At 52.2% G+C, this 12088-nt stretch overlaps 1 protein-coding gene across 1 annotated transcript in view; it reads left to right on the forward strand.

Moving 5' to 3' along the window:
- PAPPA2 (pappalysin 2) overlaps positions 1 to 12088 on the forward strand; it is a 180619-nt gene that overhangs the window by 121302 nt on the left and 47229 nt on the right. Inside the window, exons 14-16 of the mRNA XM_037035167.1 lie at positions 1297 to 1468; positions 4815 to 4992; positions 6314 to 6527. Of these exons, the coding sequence (XP_036891062.1) occupies positions 1297 to 1468; positions 4815 to 4992; positions 6314 to 6527 (564 nt within the window). The remainder of the gene's footprint in view (positions 1 to 1296; positions 1469 to 4814; positions 4993 to 6313; positions 6528 to 12088) is intronic.

The raw sequence follows: 12088 nt of genomic DNA on the forward strand, positions 1-12088 counted from the left end.
TTTCTCACTTCATAAACAGGTCTGGGTTTGGTGGGGTGTTTTTGGTCTCGGTTTCATTTCATGTCACTTTCCCCCTTGTCTGTGCTCCCCTGTCTCTCCCTCCCTCCCTCCTTCCCTGCTGCCAGTGCTGGAAGGACTTCGCACACTGGTAGTCATAGCAACAGTAGTTATTGGAACCCCATCCTGATGGAAGGAGGCTCATTCACAGGCTTTGTTTTGGGTCCTATCTCAGCTGCAGATCATCCTCAAGGATGACACGGTGTAATTCGATGGAGCCGCTGAAAAACCAGCCTGTGCTACTTCTCGTTAAATTCTTGGCACTGAGCGGACATGAACCACAACTGTTAATGGTTCTGTTTTCCTCCGTGCTGACCACACGGAAGGCGAACCGCATTTCGCGGCCGTCAGAGCACATAGCATGTTTGGAAGCTGCGGTGCTTTAGCGTCACTGGTGAGGTCCTCTGGTCTCATCCCGTGAAGAACAGGCGGGGTTCGGCTGTTCTTACCCTGGTGGGTTGAAGAGAGACCCAGAGACAAAGGTGTCTTTCGTGCGTTGCATATGCAGTTACGGCGTTGGGTTCGGGACACTGCTGTTGAGAGTTTACAACCCCTCCCCCAGCTCCCGTATTTCTCCCTCCAGTGGGGCTCCCTGCGGGTTCTGGGGTGTTCCTCCACCTCACAGAGAACAATCAGGGCCGAAAGAAGTCAAGGCTTTTCTCCGTAGTGCTCAGCTGCAGCCCTTCATCCCGTACCTAAAAAGCATGGATCAGAGAAGCGCCAATGTCACTGGCATGGGACTTCAGTCCCGTGGGCACACGCGTGACCAGGGCAGCATTGTTAGCATCTTCAGGTCAAGTTCATCTTCTTCTCACCAGCGCCTTTCAAATCAACTCTCAGTCACTTCAGGGCAGTATGCACATAGCCAGAGACAGTTCCTTTTCCAGTCTCACGTTGTTACTCTGCTCTTTAACAAAGCCGCTGAGCACTAATACCTCTCGGGGTGGGGGTGGGGGGAAACTGAAGCCAGTGGATGAGGAAACGCACAGCACTCGTCTTGGCTGATGTGGAGTGCCATCATGGATGAAGAAATACCTCGTTGGTCCCCCGCACTGGCCCGTGATACTCTTCTTGTTTACTGTGTGTTGAGTGGTTCCAGGTCATGTAGAAGGAGGTAGCGAGCTTAATGTAGGCTTTAGAAAAAAGCATTCTCTTTGGTTTCAAGGCCCTTTCCAGGAGAAGCTGCCCCCTGGGTCTGTGTCAGCCTAACCAGGACGTCTCTCTCTCTGTCGTCCCCAGCTGTGTCCACCAGCCCTGCGGGGAGCAGGGCAGTTGTGCACCCCTGCTGCTCGACCACACGGACGTGGTGAACTGTACCTCTGGGGGCCCAGGTCACATGGAGTGCTCTGTCACCTGTCAAAGGGGGTTCGCCCTTCAGGCCAGCAGTGGGAAGTACCTGAGGCCCGTGCAGGTGAGTTGGAAACCTGTGTCATCAGGGCTGAGCTCCCGGGGAGGGAAAGTCCTCATGCTCCTCTCTCTGGCCCCATCGAGGGAGGGCAGGTGGCCAGTCATTTGAAAGGAGACCTGCAGACTCAAAGGCCAGGAGGGGTGGGGCTTTATAGAAGTTCGAGGTGCGAGGCATGTAAGAGCCTGTGCTGTGCCCACTCGGCAGGGGTCAGTGTCCCTCCAGATGGACAGTAGACCGGGGCGTGTCCCATTCTTTTCCCTGTTCATGTCCTCCCGTAAGAAATGGCAGTCCCCACCTTTGCCTTCAAGACGAGAATGCCCCAGTTCAGCCCTGTCCCCTGGTTTGCAGCCAGCTTGTCTGTGGTTCATTGTCCGAGTCCCCAGCCCTTCTTACGAGAGGGCTGGAGGAAGAGTTTGCTCCCCTTCCCTCTGTTACTGAGGTGGGGGTTGTATCACGACTCTAGCTCTGATGGAAGTTTCCCAATTTCCATGAGCCACCACAGCACCGTTGCCAGGAGTTCAAGGAGACTCAGAGGTAAGAGCGTGGCCTGGGACAGACCTGGAATGAGATTTTGGCCCTACTATTTATTTGGTGTATGATTATAGGTAAAAACAAACAAACAAAACAAACAAACCTCTTTGGGTTTGTTTCCACATTTGTCAAATAATTAGAACAGAACTATTTCTGTTACTGAGTGGTTACGATGACTGATTGGTAGTCACTTAAAAGCTTCTAGCAGAACGTGAGGCACGGGGCACTCTGGTAAGCTGCCGTTATTAGGAACGTCTTGCTGTATTCTCAACCAGAAACGCCGTCCCCCATCTTTTCCTCAGAGAGCTTTCTGTGTCCTGCCGAGCAGTCTCTCTAGAAATCAGCCCTTGGAAAGCATGTCCACAATAGGAAGCACAGACAGTGCGTGTTAGGCCAAAGACAGCGGCACTTGAGGAGCAACCTGGGGACAAGGGGCACGGCGAGGGAAGAGTGGACAGCGGGTGACTGGCAGTCAGATACCAGTGGTGCGGAAGAAAGGAAATTCATGGGTCAGTGGAGACTTTCATTTGCTTAGAGACAGTCAGAGTTTAAAGACACAGACGTTGGTTTCAGTGAGTTTGGGTTCTTCGTGGGAAGGAACAGTTACGGCAGACCTGTGCATTGTGAGGCTTTGGGCTGTAGAATGGTCATATCACCTCCCTGTTCTTAACCCAGCCTAACTCGCTCTAGAAAAGAGAAAAAATGAAAAAGGACCTCCCTCCAAATTTAGGGACTGGATACCTTCATGCGACAGGTACCAGAGGGGAGAGAAGAGATGACAGTGTTTGCAATCTGCTAAAATTAAGAGCCAATTCAAAACGAAATGGACAAGGCTTAGTGAAGTCAGGAAAGAAACTGGGTGATACATGCCCGGTTTGGGAGTTTGGAAGACGCTCTTAAAGCTGCGGTCTGAGCCAGCGTGGCAGCGTGCCAGGCCACCAGGGACAGAGTCTGGGACGGGAGCTCACGCTGCACCAGCCGTGTGGTGGGGGCCACTTTCCCGCTGACTTCCCCTGTCACCTGAGGTGGGCCCCCCTAAGGAAATGATACAGTCCTGCTCAGGATCACGAGACAACGGGGGATATTTGCTTGTTATTGACACAAGAACTGAAACTAAACAGAAAAATGTGTCTGGCTGTGACTTGGGCCCTCCTGGCAGGCAGCAGGGGGACATCGGGAAACAGGGAGGAGCTGGTAACCAGGAGCAGGTGGCAGGGGTGACAGGTGCTTCACCAGTCATTTTACCTTTGGCCGTACCTCTGGCTGTGGCCCCTGTGGTCTCCTGGCAGGATGGCTGGCCCAGCCACAGAGTCATCTTCCTCCCCTCCCCCTCTCCCTCTCTCTCTCTGTGACCTTTGGTGACTCCCTGGCTAGAGTGACAGCTGTGTTTTCTCCCAAACAAGCCCTCAGTCCCTGCTCATTCTGTTCCCCTCACTCAGAACATTTTCTTCCTCCTCCTTCCCCTCCGAAGTCCCACTCATCTTTCAAGTCCCAGCTCCTGCATCACTGGCTCCATGGGTCTCCCCCCAACACGCCGTCCCTGCTACCCAAGGCCAGCCAGCCCTGCCGCCACCCCGTAGTGCTGCCTCAGCCCTGCAGAACGAGCACACACATGTACGACACTGCTGTAGTTTTTACAGACTTGTATTTTCTCTCTTCGTGGCCCCCTTTTCCTACCTCTTCATCTTATCTTTTGCGTTCTTGGATTGTTTTCTCTGCACTCATTGTGGGAAGGGGTAGGATGTAACAGAAGTCTATCTCTTGGGTTTTTCCTGTACCTCCTGTCCACCCTCTCCCTTTGTCTGTCTGTCTGTCTCTCTCTCTCCTGTCCATTCGTTGCCTTCAGGTGCTTTCCGAGCCACTGGCCCCACCTGTGATCTCTGCTGGTAGATTACTAGCTCCTTGAAGGCGTCTTGTTTACCGAAACCTAGGACAGAGCCTGGCCCTTCCATGTGTGCAGTCAGTGTCTCTTCATTCACTCGGTGGCGAGGAATTCTCAGGCCACCCTTCAGAACTCGGGCTCAGGAAAATGGCTGGCATCCCAAATTTCACCACGCCGTGTGGACGGTGCCCGAGAGGAACTGATTCTCAACTGCTCTTAGATTCTGTGCCCCATCCTTTATTCGGTGGCTCATCGGGAAGGCCCCATGGGCAGCCGATGGCATGCTCTACCATGGGCAGTTTGAGAGAATTTATCAGAAGGACTACCTGCAACGGTGGTAGCAAGATCTCAGGAAAACACAGAGAGGCAGTGCAGTCTCCCGGGTTGAAGGGGTGGTCACCGCCCCCAAGCCTGGAAGGCTGACCGCAGGGAGCAGCGAGAGAACCGGTGAGGGGAGAACACAGGAGCTGTGTGCAGAGGGCCACCCAGGGTGGGGCTGACCTGCAGCAGCCCCCTGCGGAGGAGCAGCAAGGGTAGACACCCTGACCTCCCCCCTGCCCCTGCCCGTCTCCTGCCAGTGTGCCCTGCTCAGAGGCTTGGAATGCACAGGGGCCTGCGTCCCTGGGCACAGAGCAGGGCACAGGAGGGTAGAGAGGGAACAGAGGGACACACCGGGGCGGCGGAGAGCTGGCCTGGGGGGGGGTGTCCCCCCCCTTCCGTGGTTCTCTCCCACAGACATCTTCCCTCAGCCTCAGAATTGGGAGGCCCTGTGTTAAGACAATGAGGCAGAAAGCGGGAGCAAGGCAACATAACTTTGACCTGTCTTGAGTTTTTGCACAAATCCTCAGGGGAAAACTGTTTAGATAAGCCTTCTAATGGGACCCGTGGGAGGCGTTTCATGGGGTCCTGACAGAGCGACCTTCTCCCCATTTCTAGCGGGAGATCCTGCTCACATGCTCCTCAGGACACTGGGACCGGGCAGCCCACTGTGCGCCCCTTGACTGTGGTGTCCCCGACCCATCCCTGGTGAACTACGCGACCTTCTCCTGCTCAGAGGGAACGACCTTCCTGAAACGCTGCTCTGCCTCCTGTGTCCCTCCAGCCAAGCTTCAAGGTATTGTCTGGCCAGCCAGGAACTGTGGGCTGCAGGGTCCCTCCAGCCTCTCTCTTTTTGGGGGCTCTTCAGGGATCTCTCCTGCACCCCGACACATTCTTCCCATTTGCTCTGCTGGGCCACCCTCTTCTGATAACCCCAGCCGAGTCCCCGAGACAGTGCCATTCTTCCCGATGGCCTGGGGGGATGGCCTGGCTCGGGGCCTCATCGCCGAGAGAAATAGGAATCTTCTTCTGTTTTTATTCGACTGTATGTCCTCTGCAGCCCAGCAACAACAGGTTCCTGGTAATATTAATAATAACACCACACTTACCATGCCCATTTCTTAATTTAATATTGACCACCATGTTATGAGTTAGGCACTTTTCTCTCTGTTTTGTAGATGAAAAAGTAGTGGTCAGTAGTGGTCAGTAGCGGCTGCACCACTAGTCACAGATGACCACGGGGAGGAGTGTGGTCTAGCTACCCTGCTTGCTCTTCACCTCCTTGCAGGGTAGCTCTTCCACCTCCCGTGTGCCTGCCAGTGGCTTGTTAGCAGTGCAGCTCCCTGAGCCCCACGCCAACAGACCTGGGTTTAGAAGGCCTGGGGTGGGCTGGTCACGCAACCTGAAGTCCAAGTCCTGCTTCTCGTAGGCGTCTGGTGTGGGGCTGAAGCCCAAAACTCGGCAGCCAGACGGCCCGAGATCAGTCCCCGCCTCAGCCTCTTACCAGTTTGGGCCTGTCACCGAAGCCCCGTTTCCTCTGCTTCCAGAAGGCGGGGAACAGTGTCGAGGTTTGACACTCACATGGGTTAGTGTGTGTGAAATGTTTAGAACAGTGCCTGGTACAGGGCAGTGGTATTGTAGTAAGTACCATAAAAACATGACCTACCATCATTATAATGTTTTCCGTGACACAGGCACGGCTGCGTTTTTACCATCTGTAGGTAGGAAGCGAGGTCATGACAGGGGGACTCGCACTTCTGTCACTGATATCGAGGGGTCATTACCTGGCCTCTGTTCTGTACAGTAGGTCACACTGTGACTCTGTTCTGTATAGAGGTCACACTGTGACTCTATTCTATATAGTAGGTCACACTTTGACTCTGTTCTGTATAGTAGGTCACACTGTGACTCTATTCTGTATAGTAGGTCACACTGGTGGCCCTGTGGGTAGGAAATGCAGAAAAGACATTTGCCCTGAGATTTTAGAGAATTGCTCCACAAAGAGCGATGCCCTTTGTAAGAATGCCCATGTGGTGGCTGGGTTGGCTTTGTCTGACCTTGTGATGTCTCTGGACTCTGCGTTCTGAACACCCTGCGCTTCTCTTTCCTGGAGTCAGGACTGAGCCCGTGGCTGACCTGCCTGGAGGATGGGCTCTGGTCTCTCCCTGAAGCCTACTGCAAGCTGGAGTGTGGCGTGCCCCCTGTTATCCCGAATGCCAACTTGCTCCTGCCGCGCTGCCTCCAGGGCCACCATGACGTGGGCTCCGCCTGCAGATACGAGTGCAGACCCGGCTACTACGTGGTGGGAGGCGCGGAGCGTCAAGTCAGGAAGTAAGTGGGCCCACCCTGGCCTGTGCGGTGCTCGCTGCACCCACACCTGGCTCCTGCTCCCCCTTTGAGAGTCCCAGGCCATTGCTTTGGGAATAATACTAGGACCTCTGGGTCATCCAGTGCATGTTCAGTTTGTTTGCTTTTGTTTGTGCCCTCTCTTTTTACCCGCGCAGGTGTAGTCCCCAGTCACAACAGGTAGGTTGACCAGGTGTGCTTCCTGTGAAGACGATCCTCTATAGGACCTCCCACAGGAGGTCCCATACAGTCTCATCTAGGTGTTCTTTAAAAGAGTTTTTGCCCTATTTATCATTTTCCTTTAAAGTAAGTGTTAGGGGCTTCCCAGGTGTTACGTGTGTGGGGACACATCAGGGACCGTCCTCTGGTTGGGACCATCCAGGGCCCACGACAGCAGCTATGGGAGAAACTGTGTGGGCCGTTCCTGGGTTAGACACTTGCCGTGTGGTGCTGGGAAGGGGTTTCTCTGCCTGGGTCTTCTCATTGGTCAGTGAGGATAAAAGTAATAACATCCCCCTGGTGGAGCTGATGTGGGGACTAGTTAAGTTTCTACGTGTCAAGCGTAAGGTTCAGCCAGTTTACTTTGAGAGCATGGGACTCAGTACTCGTTAACCTTTAGCACCATTACCATTGTCTTTCTGCTTTTGTGTGCACACTCCTAGACCCAGAAGCCCGGGAGCCTTTCCTCCCAAGGCCCAGCGACCAGAACAAAAGCTTACAGCGTCTCCAAGGGCAAGGGCTTTGCAGACAGGCCGGTCCGAACCCCGGCCACGCCCCTTTGAGTAGGCTCTGTAACCTCAACCGAGTCACTGAACGCCCTGGGCCTCGATCTTCTCTGGAAACTGGGATGGTGCACATGTCACAGTGTCGGGCGGAGGGCCCAGCAAGAGAACACAGATCCAGCCCAGTGCCCGCCTGGTGCCAGTTGCTCCATAAATGGTTTTGGAAAAGGAACCCTTTTCTAAACAAACAAATGCTTTCAGAAAAAGAAACTCTTTGTGCTCAGTAAATAGCAGCTCTTCTTTTCCCAACCATAAATTCTGTCAGTTCAGGAGAAAATCAAAATCATTTTTTTACCCAAGACTTCAGTTGAAGTCTGACCATAGTAGGTATTTTTTTTTTTCAGATGTTTTTCTTAAACTAGCGAAGCCCCAGCCATGGCACCAGGAGGTGCACACTTTGCTCGAACGCTCTGGCGGGGGCAGGAGGAAACCTGGAGGCTGGCTCTCGGGCTCACATTTGCCGCCTCTGTTCAACACCCAGTCGCTTCCTGTGGGCAGACTCAGTGTGATTGCTCCCAGGACCTTCCTCCACCCCAGAAAAAGCCCGGACACACATGGGAGGCGGAGAGGCCTTCGCCCTCCTCGTTCTCCCAGTTTAAGGCAAGAGCCAGGCTGATCTGAAGATGAATACTGATGAAAAATTCATAGCAGGCAGCATCTGGTTCAGTGGACTCCAGCAGGTATTGTCAACAGATACAGCAGAAAACATGTTTGCATGTGATTTGCATAGGATCTAGGTCAATTTGCATAGTAACATGTTGACAGGCAGTGAGTGCGCCCTGGTCATCTCTGTGTGGGAATGGTATCGCCAGGAGCCGGGAGGCTGCTTTTCCCTGTCTCCCCTTGCCTCCCTTTTCACACTCCTGCACCCCGACTCAGATATTGGCAAAGCAGAGTGGGGAAGAATGGTCGAGGGGGCGAGGGAAGTTTCAGGACCAGGGAGAAGAACTAAGGGTGGTGGGATTGTTTCCAGCTCTCTCTCGGCCCATTGAGAGCCCCCCCCCCCCCCATAACTGTGGGCTTTCTGCCTGACCCTGCAGCTCCACCCTGCAGCTCCCAGGTGGGGGCACACAGGGACCGTTCCTTAGCACGACCCCTCCAGTTGAGAAGTTGGAAGCTTACATCGCAGCGCTGGCATCGGTTTGGGCTTAAACATTTACATTCACAAGCGCCGTGTTGAACAGAGATTACTAAATTGTTTACTGCCCTGTGTAAACTGGTTTAAATCTGAGTTTGTACCTGTTTACATAGCAGGCGGCGGGTTGGTAATCAGAAGTTTACCGGTCAGTGTAAATCACTGTCACTGGCCAGGGAGTTAGCACGCTCTGCCTCAGCCTTGTTCCTTGCTTGGTGGACGGAGCCCAGAGCTGTGTAAACGGGGCCCTTGGCTTCTTTCTAGGATGTGCAGGCAGGAGGATGAGGAACTAAGAAAAGCACTTGGGAGATCCACCCAGACCCGCGCCAATTTCTTTCTTTCTTTCTTTCTTTCTGAAAGACCCGGGCCAGCCGGATGGCTGGCCTCTCTGTCATTTTATTTAAGTGGGGGGAGACAAAAACTGACACTTCTCCAGGTCTTGCCTGATCTCGCTGGGCCTTGCCTGCTTCCCCAGGCCCGTCGCTCCCTCGTCCCTGGGAGACCACCCCCCTCCGTCCCACACAGTGGCTTGTGTAGCACAGGCCCCGAGGTGCTGGGCATCTGCTGCTCCCTCATCGAAGCCGTGGCGAGCACGCCTCTGGGCCTGCGTGCGCGCTCTTTCTTCTGCCCAGCCCTCTCTGACAGTGCTCTTTTGCTTAGCTGACCCTGCTCTCCTGTGTTCAGCACAGGTGTGATGATCTCGGAAGCCTACGAGTCGCCCCACTCTGTAGGAAGTGCCCCTCCCGTGGCCTCGCATTGCACACAGACCCTCCCTGGCAGTGGCATTTGCCTCACTGACCAGAAGTGGTCTGGTTACCTGTGTTCTGCAATGGACCGGGAGTATTTGCTTATTTGGCGTCATGTGCCCGGCGGTCCCTATAGTTACTGCTCACTCATTTACCCAGTGAATGCTTTCTGAAAAGACTGAATGTATAAGAAAACTCATGGTAGGATTTTCCCATTAAGAAATGGTGAAGGAAAGAGGGGGCTTTTCCTAGGAAGTGCTGATCTTTTTTTTTAAAGATCTTTTATTTATTTATCTTTAGAGGGGAAAGGAAGAGGAGAGGGAGAGAAACATCAATGTATGGTTGCCTCTTGTGCATCCCTGCTGGGAACTGGCCTGCAACCCAGGCATGTGCCCTGACTGGGAATCGAACCACGATCCTTTGGTTCACAGGCCCGTGCTCGATCCACTGAGCTGCACCAGCCAGGGCAGAAGTGGCGATCTTTATTTCAAGTGCCTTAGAGTGGAAGAAACCTTTGGAAAATGTATGTGCGTATGTACCTCCTAGCACTTGTCTCGGCAACGCGAAAGGGATGGTCGTGGCCCAAAGGCAGCTCTAACGTCATTTCTTCTGCAGACATTGGCCTTGATTAGCTCAGCTCTGTGAAGTGAAGGGGACCAGTGAGAGGACCAGTCCTCTCCGAAATCTCACCAGAACGGCAGTTCTAGAACCTGGCTGTACCTTAGCGTCCGCTGGGGTGATTTTAACAATCTTAATGTCCAGCTCACACCCCAAACAGCAGAGTCTCTCTAAGGCGGTGGGGGGGGGCGACCCAGGCACTGGTGTGTCTCGAAGCTCCCCCAGTTACTGCTCTGTGCGCCCCAAATCAAGAGGCACCAGCCTGGTGGAACCTTCGTGCCTGTGAGAACAGTGTTGGTCGTGGGATTTTGACTTGCCTGAAGAAATTCGGAGTGATGTTTGCCTTTTTTCCAAAACTAGCGTAGCAGCCCTGTTTTCATGCCAGATTTTTGCGTGTTTCTTTGAGGCGTGTTTACTTTAGGAGGCAATGGAAGGAAAGCAGAACTGTAACTCCAAAGAGACTGCGAAGATTAGGTAGTTCCAGGAGCTCCTTCTTATTCGCATTTTCTCACACACACGCGCACACACACACACTGTCCTTCCTTCTCCTTCCCCCTGTGCAGATGACACGTGTCATCGCTGGTCACTCCTCTGTCTTATTAACCTGGCTCTCTAGGGAGCTGGAATAAAGACGTCCAACCGCGTGCTAGCCGAAAGGTCGTGCTGTATTCGTGCTTCCCTTTCACGCTCACAGTTACCTTTGTTCTCCCGGGGCATTATCTCTGTGTGTGAAGGGTAGGCTAACCTCACAGGGCTCGTAACTGACTTGGCTTCTGACCGATTCCACAGCCTTTTACCTTGACCGAGGTCGGCTCTCATTCTACAAGCCGTTTGTCCAGATGCCAGTCAAAAGGCACTCGGCCCTCAGGTCTTCTTGAGAGTGGTTGTGAGCCGCCGGCCTTTCTGAGGGTCCGCCATGGGGTCAGCTTTTCCAAAGTACGTAAGTCTGTGGAAGTTCTAGAAACACAGTCTAGGTCAACAGGGCAGTAGCTAGGCCTCATCATGTGACTCGTCACTGTCACACAGATGTGTGGTTGGTAAGCCTCTCCAGTGGGGATTGTCTGGTCTGACTTGGGGGGGCCTGGGGGGGCCCTGGAGCTGGGTGTGTGGCCTTGACCCATCTGTACCCACAGATGATTTCCGTGGCCGAGAGTCAAAGCGTGAGGCTCAGGCTCTGTTCTGTTGGGTTGATTTTGCTGACGATGGTGCCGTTGCTTCCCCCTGTGTGCTGCGAGTGCTTCTCGTGGCACGAGTACGTGTTGTTATCTAAGACAGTGATGCTGTATACTGAAATAAAATACGATAAACGTTATTATATAACAGTATAAAATAATACATAACAAACCACTTTATTATATAATATATATTACTATGTAATAAAAGAATATACAATACAGTGTAATATATTATGATATCATAATCTATAACTTGGTATAATGTGATAATAGTGCCTTTTAGGCTATGATCACCCCCTGTTACAGATGAGGAAACTGAGACTCAGAGAATTACTAGGTAGCTCTCCAAGGTCACTCAGCCAGGGTACGGCCTTAAAGCCATTACGACTCCAGAGCCCAGGCCTTTGGATAATAAGACTTTTAAGCTTGAGGAAATTACTTCTGTGGGCTTTTGTTGTTGTTGTTGTTTTGCCATATCTGTAAAATAAGAAAAAGCCTTGAATGACTTTCAGCTCTAAAAGTCTATGTTTCACTTTCTATCTCAATACTGTCACTGAGAAGAGTTAACTCTAGGGTATAAAAACGTTGAGAGAAACGGTATATAGTAATTTATTACCATCGGGGATAAAAAAATAGAAGCAGTGACATATTAATAAACACACATCCTACACAGGCACAATCTTAGTGGGCAGTGCTTAGAGTTATGTTCCCATCTCTGATCCGAAAGGGCGTCCAAGGCCGAACTCTATGCCTCTCAGTCAGTTTCGGCCAGTTTTTCTCCACTCACACCCAAGAGAATTGAGTGCAGGTCTTCCTGACGATAGCATTTCGGGAGGTCTTTAAAGATTTCCAGAATTGAGTTTAACTCTTACATTAAAATTTTTCTAAAACTTCTAAAGAAGAGGATGTAGTCAAATTGTTAGGGAAGCTTTTCTTAGTCCCAGAATTATCTCTTGGCTTAGAGTTTAATTACGCAGATTCTGGGGTCCGTATAATCTAAGTGTGAATCCCCCGTCTGTTCTTTATTAGCTTTTGGCCTTGGGCAAGCCACTGATTTGTATTGATCGCTGTTCTTATTTACAAAGTGAAG

The sequence above is a fragment of the Sturnira hondurensis genome, unplaced genomic scaffold (assembly GCF_014824575.4).
Source record: "Sturnira hondurensis isolate 20B ecotype Veracruz unplaced genomic scaffold, ASM1482457v3 Scaffold0022215, whole genome shotgun sequence".
Classification (NCBI taxonomy): domain Eukaryota; kingdom Metazoa; phylum Chordata; class Mammalia; order Chiroptera; family Phyllostomidae; genus Sturnira; species Sturnira hondurensis.